Source organism: Chroicocephalus ridibundus, chromosome 13 (assembly GCF_963924245.1).
Source record: "Chroicocephalus ridibundus chromosome 13, bChrRid1.1, whole genome shotgun sequence".
NCBI classification, from domain to species: Eukaryota; Metazoa; Chordata; class Aves; order Charadriiformes; family Laridae; genus Chroicocephalus; species Chroicocephalus ridibundus.
Genome location: NC_086296.1, coordinates 16,501,374 through 16,518,977, shown reverse-complemented (window position 1 = coordinate 16,518,977; position 17,604 = coordinate 16,501,374). Strand labels below are relative to the sequence as shown.

The 17,604-nt window shown below is 56.1% G+C and overlaps 1 protein-coding gene across 3 annotated transcripts; it reads left to right on the top strand.

The window, feature by feature from the left end:
- The first annotated feature begins 686 nt into the window (after positions 1–686).
- LRRC74B (leucine rich repeat containing 74B) lies at positions 687–13,234 on the top strand. Of its 3 annotated transcripts, XM_063351175.1 has the most exons (10): positions 687–798; positions 1,034–1,176; positions 2,591–2,723; positions 4,068–4,274; positions 6,297–6,406; positions 6,978–7,093; positions 7,854–7,932; positions 9,950–10,045; positions 11,176–11,323; positions 11,522–13,234. In XM_063351175.1, exons 1-10 carry the CDS (start codon positions 747–749, stop codon positions 11,581–11,583), a joined length of 1,146 nt encoding a protein of 381 aa, XP_063207245.1. In that variant the 5' UTR covers positions 687–746; the 3' UTR covers positions 11,584–13,234. The 3 variants fall into 3 exon arrangements, with proteins under 3 accessions (XP_063207245.1, XP_063207246.1, XP_063207247.1); XM_063351176.1 differs by having other exon boundaries at positions 11,176–13,234; XM_063351177.1 differs by lacking the exons at positions 9,950–10,045; positions 11,176–11,323; positions 11,522–13,234 and adding an exon at positions 8,202–8,351 and having other exon boundaries at positions 7,854–7,936.
- The last annotated feature ends 4,370 nt before the right edge of the window (positions 13,235–17,604 follow it).

The window sequence follows — 17,604 nt, the reverse complement described above, 5'->3', positions numbered from 1 at the left end:
AGCCCCGCCCCTCAGCTCACAAACCCCGCCCCCAAGCAAACCACGCCCCCCTCGCGACTGATCCCAGCCCCTCAGGTCACAAGCCCCGCCCCTCCGCGGCAAAACCACGCCCCCACGCCCAAACCACGCCCCTCGCCCAAACCACGCCACTCCGCGGCTAAACCCCGCCCCCCCACAAGCCCCGCCCCTCCGTGGTTAAACCACGACCCTCCAGGCACAAGCCCCCGCCCCCACGCACAAGCCCCGCCCACCAGCGCACAAGCCCCGCCCCCACAAACCACGCCTCTCTGCTGTCAAGCCCCGCCCCTCAGCTCTCAAGCCACGCCCCTCCACGCACAACCCCCGCCCCCACAAACCCCGCCCCCTTGCGGTGATGCCCCGCCCCCACACAAACCCCCCCCCCCCCCCCCCCCCCCCCCCCCCAAGCCCGGCCCCTCTTGCACCGAAGCCCCGCCCCCACATGCCACACCGCTCCCTGGTTAAGCCCCGCCCCTCCGCGGTCAAACCATGCCACCGCACCCAAGCCACGCCCCTCGGCGGTTAAGCCACACCCCTCTGGCCCAAACGACGCCCAGTCGCGATCAAGCCCCGCCCCTCCGCTCCCAAACCACGCCCCTCCGCGGTGAAGCCCCGCCCCTCCCCGGTGAAGCCCCACCCTCCCCCGCTCAGCATCCTCCCCCCCCCCGTGTCCGCTCCGCGCTCCGTCGCCATGGCAGCAGCGCGGCGAGCCGGGGCCAGGGCTGGAGATGGCGGCGGCGGCGGGGGGCAGCGGGAGCGGCGCGGACGGGGCGAGCTCGGGTGCGGCCTGGGGTGGCCCCGCCGGCTGGGTGGGGGGGTCTCCTGCCCGGCTCCGCGGGCGGTGTCCCCGGGGTGGGTGCAGGGTGACGCCGGGCTTGTCCCGCCGGGCCCGGGGGTCAGCGCCTGGCCTAGGCCGCGTCCCCGCGGTGGCGGTGGAGGAGCAGCGACAAGGCGGCGGGTGCTGGGGCTTTGTGGGACACTCGGTGAAACGCTCCCCCACGCTCTTTCCCCGCAGGCGAGGAAGACGCTGGCGGCCTGGCAGGAGAGAGCCGGTACCTGGCTGCGTGCCGGGCCTGCGGCGTGACCCCGGCGCGTGGCCTCCTGCGGCGCAGACCGGGCCCCACGCTCAGCCTGCGGCACCGTGGCCTGGGCCCGCGGGTGAGCGACGGCAGCACCATCGCCCGAGGGAGGGACGCCCGCCCCGGGGTGTCGGAGGGGCTGCAGACCCCCCGCCGGCACGCCGCGCTGTGGTCCCTCGCCAGAACCAGAAACCAGCGCAGACACCCCAAGCTGGGCACTGGCGGTTTTGTCTTTCCCGCTCAGGAAAACGTTGTTGTAACTCCTTTGGGTGTCAGAGCAACCCGACTTCTACGTCAAGAACGTGTCGAGGACCCTTTTCTGCCCGCCTGGCTGGCGGTTCAGACACCAGTTAGGGGCCAGCGTTAACGCCACAGGAGGTCTGGGGCTCTGCACAGGAGGTCTGCAGCCCCCCCTGACACCCCGGGGCGGGCGTCCCTCCCTCTGGCGACGGCGCTGCCATCGCTCAGCCGCGGGCTCGGGAGCGGGAGCCGTCTCCTTCCCCAGACGCGGGACGGGAGGTGGGAGGGTGGGATGTGCGGGTGTGTCGTTACCCCCTTTCCCTCTCGGGCTGAGCGTTTTTCCTGAGAGTGTGTTGTCTCCCCTGGGGTATGCCAGATTTTTTAAATTAATATTTTTAGGGAGAAATGACGAACCTTTTGTACATGCACTCAGTGGTTCGTGTCAGGTAGTCCCACCCATGAAAGCTGCTTTCACGGGGCATGGCATTTTGGAAATGTGTAGTTTGGACCACGAAAAGGGTGCAGCTTCTCATAGTAATTTTTGGCGATAAACCTTTTTGTTCTGTTGAGTTTATTTTGTCTGGAATAGTTCTCCGAGGTCCCCTTCCAGTTTGTTTTCCCGTGTCTGATCCCCGAGGCTGGCGAAAATAATTTGATTTTGCAGTATCTGTTGAATACTCGCAAGGTCACTGCCATACTTCTGTTTAATTGGAAATATTTTTGAAATTCAGAATCCCCGCTGACAAGGAGCGGGATACTGGCGCAACACAGGCCTCTTAAATGTCGAGGCCGGGATTCAGAGCAGCAAACTAAAGGGGCGCTTACCGTGGCTGTGCTCACAGACTGCCAGCTAGAAGCCATGTCCAGAGAGGTCCATCGTCAAGGCGCAGCGGGCCAGAACCTTTTCCTTTTCCTCTGCCACGTGAACATTGGCAGTTAGAAGTATTCGTCGTCATTTTTTATGGAAGGAGAAATTTATTTCTTAATAACAGAAATGAAATGTCCTTAAACCGTGTTCAGTGTTTGCTTTCCCAGCCCAGCTTTAAATGATTTTGGACGGGGGTTCTTTTTGCACCATTCTGCTGATGGCTTTGTGAACCTCCCCCCACCCCGCCGGTGCCCTGCCAGACTAAGGGGAGCTGAAACAGAAACATTCACAAGAGCTTTGTGAACCCAGTGGAACTGTAAATGACCCGTTTTGAGGTCTTGGCTTGTTTGTGTGTTGTTTTGTTTTGGTTTTTTTGTTGTTGCAGGGTGCCAAGGCTTTAGCTCTTTCCTTGATGGTCGATACCTCTGTCCTCGCGTTAGACCTCAGTGACAACTGGCTGCAGGGAGAAGGGGCGGCTGCAGTTGCGGAGATGCTGAAAGAAAACTGCTGCATTTCAGGTTTGCTTCCTTTTGTCTGCCCTCCTCTGGTAGGCGCGTTGCTGTAGAGGAGGAAATTGTGCTGCCTTCTTTGGGGATTTAACCAGCCCTGGGTCACCTCGTTCCTTCCACGGGATTTAACCCCCCTGCCCAGTACCCAGCTCGTGGGGTTAAGGACCATGGTTGTCTCGGGTCGTCAGGGGTCAAAAATACCCCCGGCCCCCAGTACCCCTGTGCCTCCTCTTCTGACAATAAAATCCGGTCTCCGCCGGTCAGTGACACCCTCCGCGCATACTCTGTCTCAGTCTCTTTTGCTAGGCGGGTGTATTTTTCCTGAATCTTGGATAACGCAGTCGCTGAATATGGTATCGTTCGGGTGGTAACTTGCGGGACCCCCCCCTGCCTGACCATTATCGGTAGTCTCTGTCTTAATCAGAGGTCTCAACGATGCCTCCTCATTTTCACGATAAAAAAATCTTCCGGCTCATTTCTAACTCCTTTGTTGGATACAAAGGTCTATTGGCCAATTTTGCCAGACTTGTAAATCCTGGTTCATTATCCAGGAAAGGGTTAAGATCTGTCTGGTCATGGGTTTCTTGTTTACTCTCCTCTAGTTCGGACCGTAAGATTTTGTTCTCGGTCCAGGGCGTCCGACAGAGCCGCGCGGCGTCGCTGAGTGACGTTACGCTCAGTGGCTAACTGACTTTGCGAAATTTCAATTTGCTCTTGCAAGGATTTTATTTTCTCTCCTTCTTGTTTTCCTGGTCAAGTGTCTGTCCTCCTGGGCTGCAGTCGGTGCTGCCCCTAATACCGCACACACTATCGCTTTTCCTTTACCGAACCGCAACTTTCGCTCCTTCGCGAGGGTAGTAATACGACTTGCCACTGCTTCTGGATTATGCCAATTATCGTGGGCCCAGACCATTCCCGGCGGAGTAGGACACGCCTTATACTCCTTCAGTTTTTCCAAAATCGGCGAGTGGTCAAGCACAGACATTTCTCGGGCCGTCATGGCTTTCTACTGCTCGAATCTCCCCTGGCTTAGAGCTGAGAGGCCACTTCCCGGCCTCTCCCTGTCCCGGTATAACTTAGCTGAGCGTAGGTTGTGCCTGGAGCGGGAAGCACGGATGTACAAGGAGCACTTTCATGTCCCATATTCATGGGGCAAAATGTGAATGAGCCTATCCTGGGGACAGGCTGTGAATTTAAACATTACGTTCTATCGTTTCTGCTAAAATAACTGCGTTAGACTGGGTTCATCGTTCTTATTTTACGAGCCTGGCAGTGCTTCTGCCACTGCAGTGTAGAGGTCAGGTGCCGATACGATGGGATTTGATGACCTGATAATGTTTTTTCTTTCCTCAGCTGTTGATGTGTCTGATAACAAACTGGGTGTTGAAGGAGCTAAGGCCTTTTCCGCTATGCTTCTCGAAAATACTACGCTTGTGTCCCTCCAGCTCTCAGGAAATGAACTTGATGATCACGCAGCAAAGTATTTAGCGGATGCCATCGCAGCAAACAGCAAAGTGGAAACTCTGGATCTGAGTTACAATCTGTTTGGTGACAAAGCAGGTAAAGCGCTGTCTCTGCTCCTTGGGTGCCGCGGCAGTTAGCAATGTGGCTTAACGAGTTGCTTGCCAGCCGCAGACCCTTGGAGAGCAGGGTCGGTTAATATTTTCGGTTTCCCCAAAAATCTTTTTGGCTCTTTTTAGGCAAAACCACTCTCGAGCTATTCATCTTCCTTCTGTGCCTTACAGCACCGCAAGCTTTACACCTTCTATCTCTTTCCGCTGTTCTCCCTCGTTCCCAAGTTCTGATGGCCTTCCTTTCACTGAGCTATCATTTGCTTTTTTTCTTGATCGTTATTTCAGCTTCCACGGGTGCGTCAAATGCTTAATAAGAGCGGGAAAACCCCAGCGGGACAGAGTTTGCCAGTAGTCCTTCTGTCTGTCTCCCTGTCACCGAGAGCTGACGGCAGTTGCCGAGGAGAGAGCGTGAGAGTGGAACAAGCAGGCGGTCGTGCTTCCCTGATACTTTGCCACCCTTGACAGCTTGCGGTTTGGAGACTTCCTTTGCTGGTCGCTTTGGCCGCGTCATTTCCATGTCCTTATTGGTCTCGACCTCGTTAATGCACGTTGCTTTTTTCTTTGGCTCTCGATTTTTAAGCACGCTGTTATTTAATCGTGACATCCTTGCATTCACAGCGCTCCTGTGATGCTGTGTGATGTGATGAAACCTCATTATTGCTCTCCGGGCCTTAGCCTGTGCTGGTTTCACCAGGCACACTTGTGCCGAGCTGAACTCCCCCACCCATTCTTCCTGACCGTCCGCTCCTGCAGAACGCTCGTGATGTTAATCATCCTCATTGTTAATCCCGGATTTTTCAACCTTTATGCTTATCTCCTTTTTGCACCTCACTGGCACATGCTTCATCTTCTCCGCCTGTGGCTGTCCTTGGGCGGCCCCAGCCATGGGTTCTGCTACTATCTCCAGGCTGAAGGTTCACTGATCTTCTCCCTGCTCCTGGTCTCACCCTACAACCGCGCTCCAAATCCCTCTACTTCCAACCCGGTCTGTGATGGGTACGTACTCCAAAAGGGAGATACTGAATTTTTCCTCTCCTGTGCCGCGTCCCATTCTGTCTGTCAGATCCGCATTCTCCCCTGGTTGTGTCTTTCATGAAAAATCCACCACCTTCTCTCCGTCTGCTGCCTTACAACCCTTAATCTACCGCCCGTCTCACCTGCTGTAGCCTCCCCTTTGAAGATCCTCCACGGGCTTCTCTGGCTCGCAGGGGAGGAAACAACCATAATCCTCACCTCTTCTGGCCACCAGGAACACACCAGCCGTTCACTTGGTTCCTTCCCAGAGCTGTTCCGCTTTTCCCTCGTTTTCGCTTTTGAAGGCCGCGATGGCTGCTTCTCTCCCCCCGCCCCGGCCCCTACCCTGCTCACCTCCTGCTGCCTTTACAGTCAAACAGCTCACCCCAGTCTTCTGGCCTTCAAGCGTGGCGATGGCTTCCTTTTCTTCTGTGCTGGTTGACAACCTCATTTCTTTCCTGGCCTGCTGGAAACTTGCAGAACGCTTGCTGAGGAAACCTCTTCGGATTTTCTAATGGCGCAGGAGCTCTGGGAGGGCTTAAGGAGAGCGGAACTGGCGTCTGTGCCAGGAGAACAGCCCAGCAGGCTTCAGGTGGCCGGAGGCCAGCGCTGGGGAAGGGTGAGGGACTGCGGGAAGGTACTTGGTTGCTCGGTGTCAGCTTCCAGACTCCCGTCCGGCCGGAGAAGGAGCCTGTGCAGTCGGGTCTCCACGCGTGCGCAGCAGGGCCGGGCTTTGCGATACGGTGATTGGATTTTCTCTTCCTCTTTGCTGCGTTTGCAACCCGTGGTCAGAGAACACGTGTGCTGCGTTGTCCAACACCTTCTGGTGAATGCGGTATAAAAGAAAATAATATGTTGTGGTTTTAATTGCCTGCCCGGAGGTCATACAGACCGTTGCAGGGAAATACCTCAACTAACCCAAGCTTCCTTTTAACTCCTAAACTTAATCCTTTTAGCTCTTAAACTGGCTTCATGTATTATTTTTTTTTTTAAGGTGAAATTCTTGGAATGGCGATAGCAGAAAACATTGGATTAAAAGAATTTAAAATCAGCTGGAACCATTTCCATAGCCAAGGGGCAGCTGCCTTGGCCAAAGGCTTGGGGGTAGGAATTTGTCCGTTTTAAATTCTCCTGGTTTAAATTCGGCAAACTCACTTGAAGCTGTATCAGTTTAAACGAGCGTGAACGCCATGATGTGCTGTTCGCCTTGTGCCCTTGCTTGTCCAGCCGGGATCACATAGATCTTGGAACTAAGACAGTAAAATCATCCATTGTCTATCGATGGATTGCATATATTTTCATTTCTCTATTTCTAGTTCTTCCCCTTGTTAGAGTCACAACGAACGTTCTGAATTGTTTCGCTTCTGATTCAGAAATCAATACAGAAATTGTTTTGTATTCCATGTACAGTTATTTCTGTACTGAAAGCAAATTGTTTCTCTTTAAAATAAGGAACAGTTCTTCCAGCCTCGTAGGCCGAAGGGAGCCACCGAAGTAATTTAATTTCACCTCTTGTGCAACGCAAATTGCACGTGCCGTCCTAGCATTAGCGCAGCAAGCCTCCAGCCGCTTTTTGGAGGGTAGAAAGGACAGCAGTCCGTAGAGAGGGGATTTCTACAAGGTTGTGTCAACTGACAGGGAGATTTTTGGTTGTGTGTTTTCTGTCACACCGCAGGCAAACGTGTTCCTCAAAGTGCTGGATGTTTCCTACAACGGCTTTGGCAACAGTGGGGCGGCTGCCTTGGGGGAGGCTCTTCGAGTCAACAACGTGCTGGAAGAGCTCAACGTGAGGTGAGGCAGGCTCTGGTCTCGCTGCGCGTTTGCTCCCGTTTTGCAGAGGTGGGCAAAGCCTGCGGCAGCCGTTTGGATCGCCTACCTGCCGAGAGCAGTAGGTGCCCCAGGCAGAAGGCTGCTGGTCTCGTCCCAAATCCCAGTTCCTCTCCTTAAACTTGGGGTCGCTGCCAAGGCGCTGTGGGATGTGTTCCGGGACGCAGGGGAACAGCGTCTGGGGGATTGCACGAGGCCCGTGAGGGGACGTTTGGGGGAGGAACCAAGGGCGAGGGAAGGGATCCAGGAGCTCTGGGGAGTAACAAGCATGGGAATAGAGAAGGGACGAGGTGTGAACGTTGGGTGTTTCAGGCTGCGTCGATCTGTGTGGCCAGCCCTGCGCGTGTGTTGCCTACGGTTGTGTCTGCGCCGACTGGAAGCACACGGGCAGCCTCACGTACCGGGGCACGGAGCTGTGTCAGCCTCACCTCTGTCCCCCTGTGGGGTTTGGCAACTCCTCACCGCTTCCAGCCTCCCAAATACAGTTGTTTAGTTACCATCATAGAATCGCCTAGGTTGGAAGGGACCTGTTACTCGGGAGAGGAGACCAACCCCCACCTCGCTACGACCTCCTTTCGTGTAGCTGTAGAAGTAGCGGCCCTGAATTCCCTCGGGATATAACATGTTTTCATGAAGCCGGAGGTTGCGCATCCTTCGCCTGAGCGATGCGGATATGGAAAACCTGCAGCGCGGTGCCTGAAGCGTGCCTTTTGTCTGTTTTTAGAAACAACCGTATTTCGGTGGAAGGAGCTCTGCACATTGCAGCTGGCCTGAAAGAAAACAAGACTCTGAAAAAACTGAACGTGAGTAAGTTTCCGAGGAAGGTATTGGAGCCTCTTAGGCATATTCAAATATCACTGAGGCGTATATGTCCCGGATTGGAACCCCGTAGAACAAGGCCACAGCAAAATCAGGGAGCTGCTTGCCCCAGCCTGTCTCTTCCCATGCTTCCCTGGTTGGAGCATGCTCTCGTTAGGACAGAGGGCTTGTATCCAGCAGTTTCCTTGATGAACAGAGATTTCTGTGAGCCCACCACTGGGTGAACTGCAGCCTTTCCTGCTGTGTCTTGCAGCATGGATAGCACCCGATTTCTGCAGCAGCGGTGTCCAGCTCGGCACGGTGGGTGGCACTGGGATCGCTGCTGGAGCACCCTCGGCCCGCTGTTATTGGCGCTTGAAGTAAATCCGGATGGTGTCTCACCCGCTGGGCACCACTGGTACTGTCGAGGATCATACTGATCAAGGGTCCTGGGGGGATGCACCCACGCGTGCTGAGGTAGCTGTCAGAAGTCATTGCTGGGCCACTCTCCATCATCTTTGAAAGGTCCTGGAGAACAGGCGAGGTGCCTGAGGACTGGAGGAAAGCCAGTGTCACCCCAGTCTTCAGAAAGGGCAAGAAGGAAGACCCAGGAAACTACAGGCTGGTCACCCTCACCTCCATCCCTGGAAAGATGATGGAACAGATTGTTCTGGGCATCATCTCAAAGCACGTGGAGGAAAAGAAAGCTATCAGAAGTACTCAACATGGATTGACCAAGGGGAAATCACGTCTGACCAGTCTGACAGCCTTCTATGATGGCGTGGCTGGATGGACAGACGAGGAGGGGGCAGTGGGTGGTGTCTGCCTTGACTTCAGCGAGGCGTTCGACACGGTGTCCCACAGCATCCTCACGGGGAAGCTTAGGAAGTGTGGGTTGGATGAAGGGACAGTGCGGGGCATTGAAAACTGGTTGAAAGACAGAGCTCAGGGGGTCGCGATTAGGGGCACGGAGTCTGGTTGGAGGTCAGTGAGGAGCGGTGTTCCCCAGGGGTCAGTGCTGGGGCCAGACCTCTTCAAGACATTCATCATTGCCCTGGATGAAGGGACAGAGCGCACCCTCAGCAGGTTCACTGATGACACAAAGCTGGGGGGGGTGGCTGACACCCCAGAAGGCCGTGCCACCATCCAGAGAGACCTGGCCAGGCTGGAGAGTTGGGCGGAGAGAAACCTGGGGAAATTCAACCAGGGCAAGTGCAGGGTGCTGCACCTGGGGAGGAATAACCCCCCGCACCAGGACAGGCTGGGGGTGACCTGCTGGAGAGCAGCTCTGTGGAAAGAGACCTGGGAGTCCTGGGGGACAACGGGATGCCCATGAGCCAGCAGTGGGCCCTGGTGGCCAAGGAGGCCAATGGCGTCCTGGGGGGCATCAAGAAGAGCGTGGCCAGCAGGTGGAGGGAGGTCATCCTCCCCCTCTGCTCTGCCCTGGGGAGGCCGCACCTGGAGTGCTGGGTCCAGTTCTGGGCTCCCCGGTTCAAGAGGGACAGGGAACTGCTGGAGAGGGGACAGCAAAGGGCCACCAAGATGCTGAGGGGACTGGAGCATCTCTCTTGTGAAGAAAGGCTGAGGGATTTGGGTCTCTTCAGTCTGGAAAAAAGACGACTGAGGGGGGACCTTATCAACGCTTATAAATACTGAAAGGGGGGGTGTCAGGAGGATGGGGCCAGGCTCTTCTCAGTGGTGCCCGGGGACAGGACAAGGGGCAACGGGCACAAACGTGACCATGGGAAGTTCCATCTCAACATGAGGAGGAACTTCTTTGCTGTGAGGGTGGCAGAGCCCTGGCACAGGCTGCCCAGAGAGGTGAGGGAGTCTCCGTCTCTGGAGACATTCCAACCCCGCCTGGACGCGTTCCTGTGCCACCTGCTGTGGGTGACCCTGCTCTGGCAGGGGGTGGGACCGGGTGATCTCCAGAGGTCCCTGCCAACCCCAACCATTCTGTGATTCTGTGATACAAAAAATCCCATGTCACGTATCCTCCTGCTGTTTCTTTCCTACCTGCAGATGACCAGAAATCCCATGCAGAGTGAAGGCTGCTGTGGGGTCCTCAAAGCTCTACGGGCAAATCCTGGCACTGGCGTAGAGATCCTGGACTTGCCGGTAAGTGTTAGACCAGAAAGAAGAGAGGAGGGAGGGAAGAGGTTGAACGTGTGGTGTATGAATAGCAAAGGTCTGCCAGAGGGATTCTGGCCCTGGCCTTGCTGCTGCCCAGTGAGGGCCGTGTATGGAGGGAATGGCCCCCCACTTGTCTGTACGTTCTGTACGGCCAGGCTGGATGAGGCTCTGAGCAACCTGATCTAGTTGAAGATGTCCCTGCTTGCTGCAGGGGGGTTGGACTAGGTGGCCTTTAGAGGTCCCTTCCGACCCAACGCCTTCTATGATTCTAAGACAATTACTGCGTTGTTTATTGAGGAGGGATTTGCCTTGCCTAGCTCATTTACAAGGTCGGTGACTATGTCTGAGGTGATTAGACAAGATCTGTTCATAGAAGATGGAGATTTAATCAATGGTGTTTAAGGCAGAATTAACACACCAAAGTGTGGAAGCCTGCTTGAGGATGGGGACACTTGCAGCTTAGCTCTGTATTAACTGTGTCACCATGGACCGCACAGAGAGACTGTGATGTTGAGCTCAGCGGAAACAGTTGCCTTGCAGTCACCAGCCTTTGATCAGCTGAATCTCGTTCTTTGTAACCCTTTGCTATGAACGATTCGGACCTCTGCCTTAACGAGAGACCTGGTGATCCCTCAAATGTTGAACTTTCCTCTGCCGTTCAATGCCTGTCCAGTACCTCCCCCTTTCCAGCTGCTTTACCTTCTCTTCCCGTGGACCGTTCTTTTGGGCTTACTATCCATCCTGGCATTGTCCTGACTTTCTCTCCAGGTCTTTGTTTGTTTGCTTGCTTTCGACGTGCTGTTTTCCACCTTTATCCGCTTCAGCTCACTGGTTTTTGGCAGTGCAGTGAGGAGCTTGCGTGAAAACCCCTATCGTCCTTTGATTTCTGTGCTGCTTCGCCATCGCTTTAGCTCTTCGGCTTCTTGCCCTGGGAACGGGACGCTGCTGCTTGTTGACTCTCATACCTACCCGTAATGTGCTGGTGTTGGCTAACAGCCCCGGATCTCACAACCCGGTGTCAGGATTTTGTGTTTGTGTTGAGAGAGCAGAGAATACGTTGCAGTTTTCAGAGGGATGGTGAATGCTCACTTACCTGCAGTGATTTTGCCCTCTAGGACATCCCTGTGGACAAAGAGCTTGCGGAGCTGTGCGATGCTGTGAAAAGACTTTTCCCAAATCTTCTTCTCAGACATGGTGGAAACACGGAGTTGCGGAGGAAAAGCCAGTTGAAGGCTGAGCTTCGGACTCTGCCCAAAGTGGCGGGTAATTCCCAGGCTGCAGTAGCTTAACGCGAGTCTCTCTGGGGCTGCTTCTTCGGCACGTCTGCCTGACACCCCAGTCCCACTCACCAAGCCCATGACACAAGGACTTGCCAGGGCCGCGCTAAGGCAGGATTTGTGCAAATATTGGCCATTTCCTTATTGCTGGTACTTGCAAGTTTTTTCTGTCTTTTCGCGTTAGGATTTCTGCTACGACCAGCTCTGAGTCTCTTCCAGCACGTGCAAGAGCATCCTCATGGATGAGAGTCGAGGGGCTCCTTTTTAATCACCGTCTTTGTGTGTAGGGACATTTGTCTGTCAGAACATCACATGCCGTAGCTGCTGGTGGTGGTTGAGTTCATAGCCCACCGCAGCGGGGCTCTGTGCGGCCTGACAATGCGCTTATTCTGTCGGAAGGAAAGCCCTACCCAGAGATGTGCTGTGAACAGACGCTTTCCGCGCCGGCCGTGTTACGCAGCCGGGATTGCCTTTGCGGAGTTACCTGTCAGATGCGCCGGTGACTCATTTTTAGCTCCTTCCTACTGCAGTTTCTTATCTTTAGGTGGAGCCCGTGCTCTCCAGAGTAGGCCCCCTGTCCTGGGTGATGACAGGCGTTATTTTCTTGATGTGCGCTCTTGCTTTTGTCAGCGTGACGTAGGATGGATGCTGCAAGTTGTCTGGAAATAGGACAGGCACTCAGTGGTAGCTCAGCAGTGACAACAGCACATGGGCTGTAACTCTTTTACACTCCCTGAGATGTTTTCTTGTGATCTCGGTATAATCCACTGGATCCTTGCTACGGTCTCTGGGACGCCTGGGCACCGTGATTCGCAGAGGGGGGGAATTGTGAGCTCCTTGAGGAGCAGTGTGCAGGAGCCACGTCTGCGCTCGCAGCTCCCTGGCTTAACTCTCCCTCTCCTGGTCTCCGTGAAGAAGTGGTTTGTGGCAGCAGTTTCTTGCAGTTTGGGAGAGGGGCCAAGGATGGTCACACAAACAGCTCTGGCTGTCTGTCTCGGGCCGGGGGCAGTCAGGGGGGCAGCAAACCCCAGCGGCGTCGCAGCGCTGCCTTAACCTAGCTGTGGCCCTGCACAAACAATTGCCTTCCGTTGCCTCAAAGGTTGGCCGACCTCATTGACCAAGCGCTTGCAACCATCTTGGCTTTATCCGCAGCTCCGGCGAGGCAAGCCCCAGGCACGTCACTGCGCGCTGGGTTCGATTTCCTCTTTCGCTGACACACCGACCGACGGGGGGGTCAGGGGACAGCCAGCCAGGCAGCGCTCGCGCTGACACCTCCCTGAGGAGGCAGCTTGCGAAGGCAGGGGCCACGATTTCAAGAACGGCTTCTGCCAGTCTCCTTCCAGAGTAGCTGGCCGCTGCCCTGCGTTTTGCCTTACGCTTTTTTCCCTGGAACGGAAACGTTACCGTCCCCCCGCTCGCTTTTGTGTTTCATTTACCTGCTCAACGTGCCTACCAGGGAAACTGCACTTCGCCTCAGTTCTCAGCAGAAGACGAGGTTTGGCCTCTGTGTTTGCAAAGAACTCTACGCAGTTACGGCTTGCCTAACGGAGTCTCTCCTATAAACGCGCAAATTATTTTACAGTTACATGTCTAATAAATACTGTCAGTGCCTTGGACTCACACCTGTCTGTTCACACCATTCAACCCGTTCAACCCTCTGGGTTGTTTCGAGAAATTTCAGAGCCGTCCCGACACCCCCTCGGTCTCTAGATGAAAAATTTGGGTATCGACCACAGAAGCTGTTACAGGGATTGATCTAAATCGGCCTAAGTACTTATATTTTAAAATATTTAGTCACCATTCGTTGTTTCGGTTATGTCCTTTGCCCCTAGCCCTTCTTGTGCTCTCCAGAGACGCAAATGAAAATCGTATTAAAAAATAAGGTGGGTAAAAAATACTTTACGTGCCAAGTCTGTCCTTATTCACCAGCTGGTGTAACTAGAGAAGATCCGCTTGCCCCTGCCTTGACACTCAGCGATTCATTGGTCGCCGGAGTCAGAGCTGGGTCTTTTTAAGCTCAATAAATCTACCAATGTGCCATTTGGGAACCTAAAAACACCAGGTGAGCCAGCGCTGCCTTTCGGGCTAACGGGGTGGCGATGTCGATGTCGAACGTCGAGTTGTCCTGCGGGTTTGAGGAGCGAGGGGGGGTGGCTGGGGAAGACGGAGCCCTGCTCCCGGCGCGGGCAGGATGGCGGGGGAAGGATTTGCCCTCCCCGGGGGGGGGGGGGCTGCGGGGAGGTGGGGGGAACGGACAGCCGGAGCTGGCCCGCAGGGGGCTGCGTGTGTGAAGTCGTAGGGATTTGCTGTGCTTTGGCAGCTGCTACCGAAGGTCGTGAGGAGCTGACACGTGGAGAGCCCTGCGGAGAGCTGTTATTTCCGTTATACTGAAATATCGGTTATTCCCAATTCTCCGGGCAGTCTCCCCAGCTGGTATCGCTATGCCTCAGAGCTTACACAAATCCATATTAGTTGCCGCTAATGATATTTTTTTTTTTTCTTTAATTCTTCGGCAGCTCTCGCTTTGATCAGTGTCCTTTTGAGCCCTTGAATGTCCTCGCACCCCTTCGCCTTCTCGAAGGATCAGCCGGCTCGTTTTCCTGCAGTGTTCTGGGACTTCTCCAGCTGCCTGGTTGTTTCTGGAAAATGAGCGCTAACGCCCCAGGGAAGCTCGCTGCCTAATTCCACATGAAACTCTTCTGGTGTAAGTTCCGTAGCGATCACAAAAGGTTTAGCTGTAGTAGCTGCTAATAAGCGTCATTTGGAGGCAGGGCTGGGGCAGAGGAGCCCGCGCCATGACTCCTCGCTTCTCCCCTAGCACAAATGAGAAGTTTTTCGTGAACGCTTTCATCTCCTTTACAATATTATCATAGAATCGTAGAATCATGGAATGGTTTGGGTTGGAAGGGACCTTAAAGCCCCCCCAGTGCCACCCCCTGCCCTGGGCAGGGACACCTCCCACCAGAGACCAGGTTGCTCCAAGCCCCGGCCAACCTGGCCTTGAACCCCTCCAGGGATGGGGCAGCCACAGCTTCTCTGGGCAACCTGGGCCAGGGGCTCACCACCCTCACAGCAAAGGATTGCTTCCCAATATCTCATCTCAATCTCCCCTCTTTCAGTTTAAAACCCTTCCCCCTCGTCCCATGGCTCCCCTCCCTGATCCAGAGTCCCCCCGCAGCTTTCCCGGAGCCCCTTTAGGGACTGGAAGGGGCTCCAAGGTCTCCCCGGAGCCTTCTCTTCTCCAGGCTGAGCCCCCCCAGCTCTCTCAGCCTGTCCCCACAGCAGAGGGGCTCCAGCCCTCCCAGCAGCTCCGGGGCCTCCTCTGGCCCCGCTCCAACAGCTCCGTGTCCTTCTGCTGTCGGTGCCCCAGCGCTGGAGGCAGCGCTGCAGGGGGGTCTCACAGAGCAGAGCAGAGGGGCAGAATCCCCCCCCTTGTCCCCCTGCCCACGCTGCTGGGGATGCAGCCCGGGCTGGGGGGGGGTTTCTGGGCTGCCGGCTTACGTTGCCGGGGCATGCGGAGCTTCTCCCCCACCGGTGAGGAGTTGTGCTGCCGCGCACAAAGGTGCCTCGCCTCTCGTCCCTGCGAGGATTGGGGCCCACGGTGTTCGATGCTGCCTTAAAGTGCTTCCCGTCTAGCGAGGGAAGCCCGGGCAGGTGGGACGGTGACAAACCAGCTATTCCTCGCTCCGGAGAAGGAGCAGCTCACTGCGGCCCGTTCCCAACAGCATCTAACGCACGTTTCGTAACCTCGCGGGCAAAGCTGTCATTGCCGTGCGGGAGCATTTCTAGTCTCTTGCCTAAAGCTCCCTCATGACAGCTTAAGCCCGTTGCTTCCTGCCTTGTCTCCTGTGCACGTGGTGAAGATTTACTCTCCTTTTGTGGCTGCCTGGTTGGAGGCCGTTCTGCTGTCAGAAAGAAGCCTCTGCTGTTGGGATGGGGCCGCGTCGTTCATGCGTAGGCTTATACACCTCGTTAGAAAACGTCTGCGCTGCCCGGCGAGGCAGGGACGAGCCGTGGCCCAGAGCAGGTCGCAGGCACCGCCGAGACACGAAATGCTTCTGAAAGAGGAAGACGAGCGCTCCCGCGATGCTCCGGGTACCCCCCGCGCGCAGCTGGGAGGGCTTGGAGGGACGAGGGGACGACAGGAGCCAGGCTTGGTGCCGTCTTTTCGGGCCTCGCCGTTCTCCGGCCGGCGGAAGGAGCAGACGCAGCATCGCCGGCATCTCGGGGATGGAGCGCGCCGCTTACCTCATCCTGGGGCTGGATCTGCGGGAGGAGGGGAGGATCGCAGGGATAAGGAGAGGATTACTTACAGCCAGCCTTAATCGAGCCCTGCAGCTCCTCTGTGCCGCTTTCGGAGCTGAGGTGGTGGCGGGGGGGCGAGGAGGAGGGATAATTTAGAAACACGAGGCTGGGAAGAGCTGTAATTAGGACATTGAGCTGTTCTCTCCCGGCCGCCAGCCTCCCCCCCCCCCCCCCCCAGTGCTTGGGGCTCCCCTTTTCCTCCCGGGAGCGTGAACAGGGCTCAAGGGTGCAACTGGGTCGGTGCCTGCGTATTTCAGCACGGCACCCGTGATCGCGCTGTCTCCGAAACAGCCTCGGGACGCACCTGCGACCCCCCCACCCACCCCGCTCCCCGGCGCTTCAGGGGCTCCCCCAGCTCGTGTCGCCGGGGCTGGGTGGGCGACAGCCCCCGGCCTGTTTCCTGGAGCCTCTGAGCTCCCGGTCGGCTCAGTCCCGCGTGGTCACCTCCGGGGCTGGGCTGGGGGGACCCCGGGCTGCGCTTCGGGGCCGGGGGAGGCGGGACGCAGCCTGATTCGGTAGCTCTACGGTTGAAACCGCTGGTGGGTTAGCATCCCTAGCATCAGGTTTTTCTCCCTAGTACAAATCCCGCGTTATTCCCCCTCTGAATTCCCGTTTCTCCTTGTCCCCTCGCACCCGCGTCATGGGAACCCGCCCCAAACCAGAGGTAGCTCCTCTTCCAGTCCTCCCAGTCCCGCAGCCTTGCTGCTGGGGCTCAGCCGGGCCTGGCGGCTGCCCGCTCCCCGCCACCGTGTCAAGCGAGGGATTGCGATCCGGGAATCGCGTTAACCCTCTTAGCCCGGCCGGGAGCACGTGTGCCGGAGCTGCTCGTGCCCCGTGGCCCCTAAAGCCCTTCCAGGCTCCCGCAGCCCCAGCACCGGCCATTACACCCCTGACCTACATACCGCACCCGGGCGTTTTAATTAGATTGATTGCTCGCAGGCCAGCTGGGCCGAGCAGACCATTTCCACCAGTCCCAGAAAATAACGATATTTTTTTTATTATTATTATTTTTTTTTTTTTATTTTATTTTTTTTTAAACTCAGTTGGGGAAGGATACTCCCACGGCAACCGGTGCGACAGCCGCCGCGGGGAAGGCTGCTGCCTGCCCGCGCTCCGTGGAACGGGGACGGCGGTGGCGGGGGGTTGGGTGGGGGGGGGATGGTCTGTGAGCTGCGCGTGGGGGTGGGTTGCGTTTAAATTCCGGGGGTACAGGTGGGGGGAACCGCTGGTTTTCCTCCCGCGGGGAGACAGGCTGCCGTCTTAAGGCACCGCTGATGGCGTTCAGGTTGGATTTTATTTTATTTTATTTTATTTTATTTTATTTTATTTTATTTTATTTTATTTTATTTTATTTTATTTTATTCCCCCCCCCCCCCCCCAGCAGATAACAATTTGCAGGAACGACTAATTCTGGGAGCGCTCCCTTGGTGGCAACGGCTGCTTGGTTTTTTTTGGGTGCGTGCCTTAATGGGTGGACAATTTAAAATCAATTAATACGCGTTCCGCGCCTGCGCGGGGCTCGTTACTGCAAACAGGGTGGTGTGTGGCGCGGAGGACCCCCCCCCCCCCCCGATTTTGTAATCCTATTTAGAAGAAAACCCCCGAGTGTGCTCGAAGAGGGCACACTCGCCTCCCAACTGCCCTTAATTACCTTCAAATCCTCTAATTCCCTGCCAGCCGCATCCCGGCCCTCCCCGGCCGGTGCTGGGGGCTGGGGGCGGGGGGGTACCCCATAGCCACTCTTGATTTTTACGGCGCAGCCCGGCAGTTAATTTCTCCGCGTTTTTTTACAAATTCATGGTTTAAAATTTGATTAAATATCGATGGTTACGAGGCTTGTTCGACAGCTCGTAGGTCTTCGGCGGTTTAAAAAGCCGACCGAGAGCCCAGGCCCCGCCGAGAGCGTTTCGCGATGCGACTTCTATCGATTTTTTGCCTCCAAAAGAGGAGAGAGAAGCGTTT

Bases quoted from the DNA above. Each gene is read 5' to 3' on its own strand.
- LRRC74B (XM_063351175.1), top strand. From the start codon at position 747: ATGGCGGCGGCGGCGGGGGGCAGCGGGAGCGGCGCGGACGGGGCGAGC. The intron at 4,275-6,296 runs GTAAAGCGCTGT...TTTTTTTTTAAG, and splicing joins TCTGTTTGGTGACAAAGCAG to GTGAAATTCTTGGAATGGCG. The intron at 7,933-9,949 runs GTGAGTAAGTTT...TCCTACCTGCAG, and splicing joins AGACTCTGAAAAAACTGAAC to ATGACCAGAAATCCCATGCA.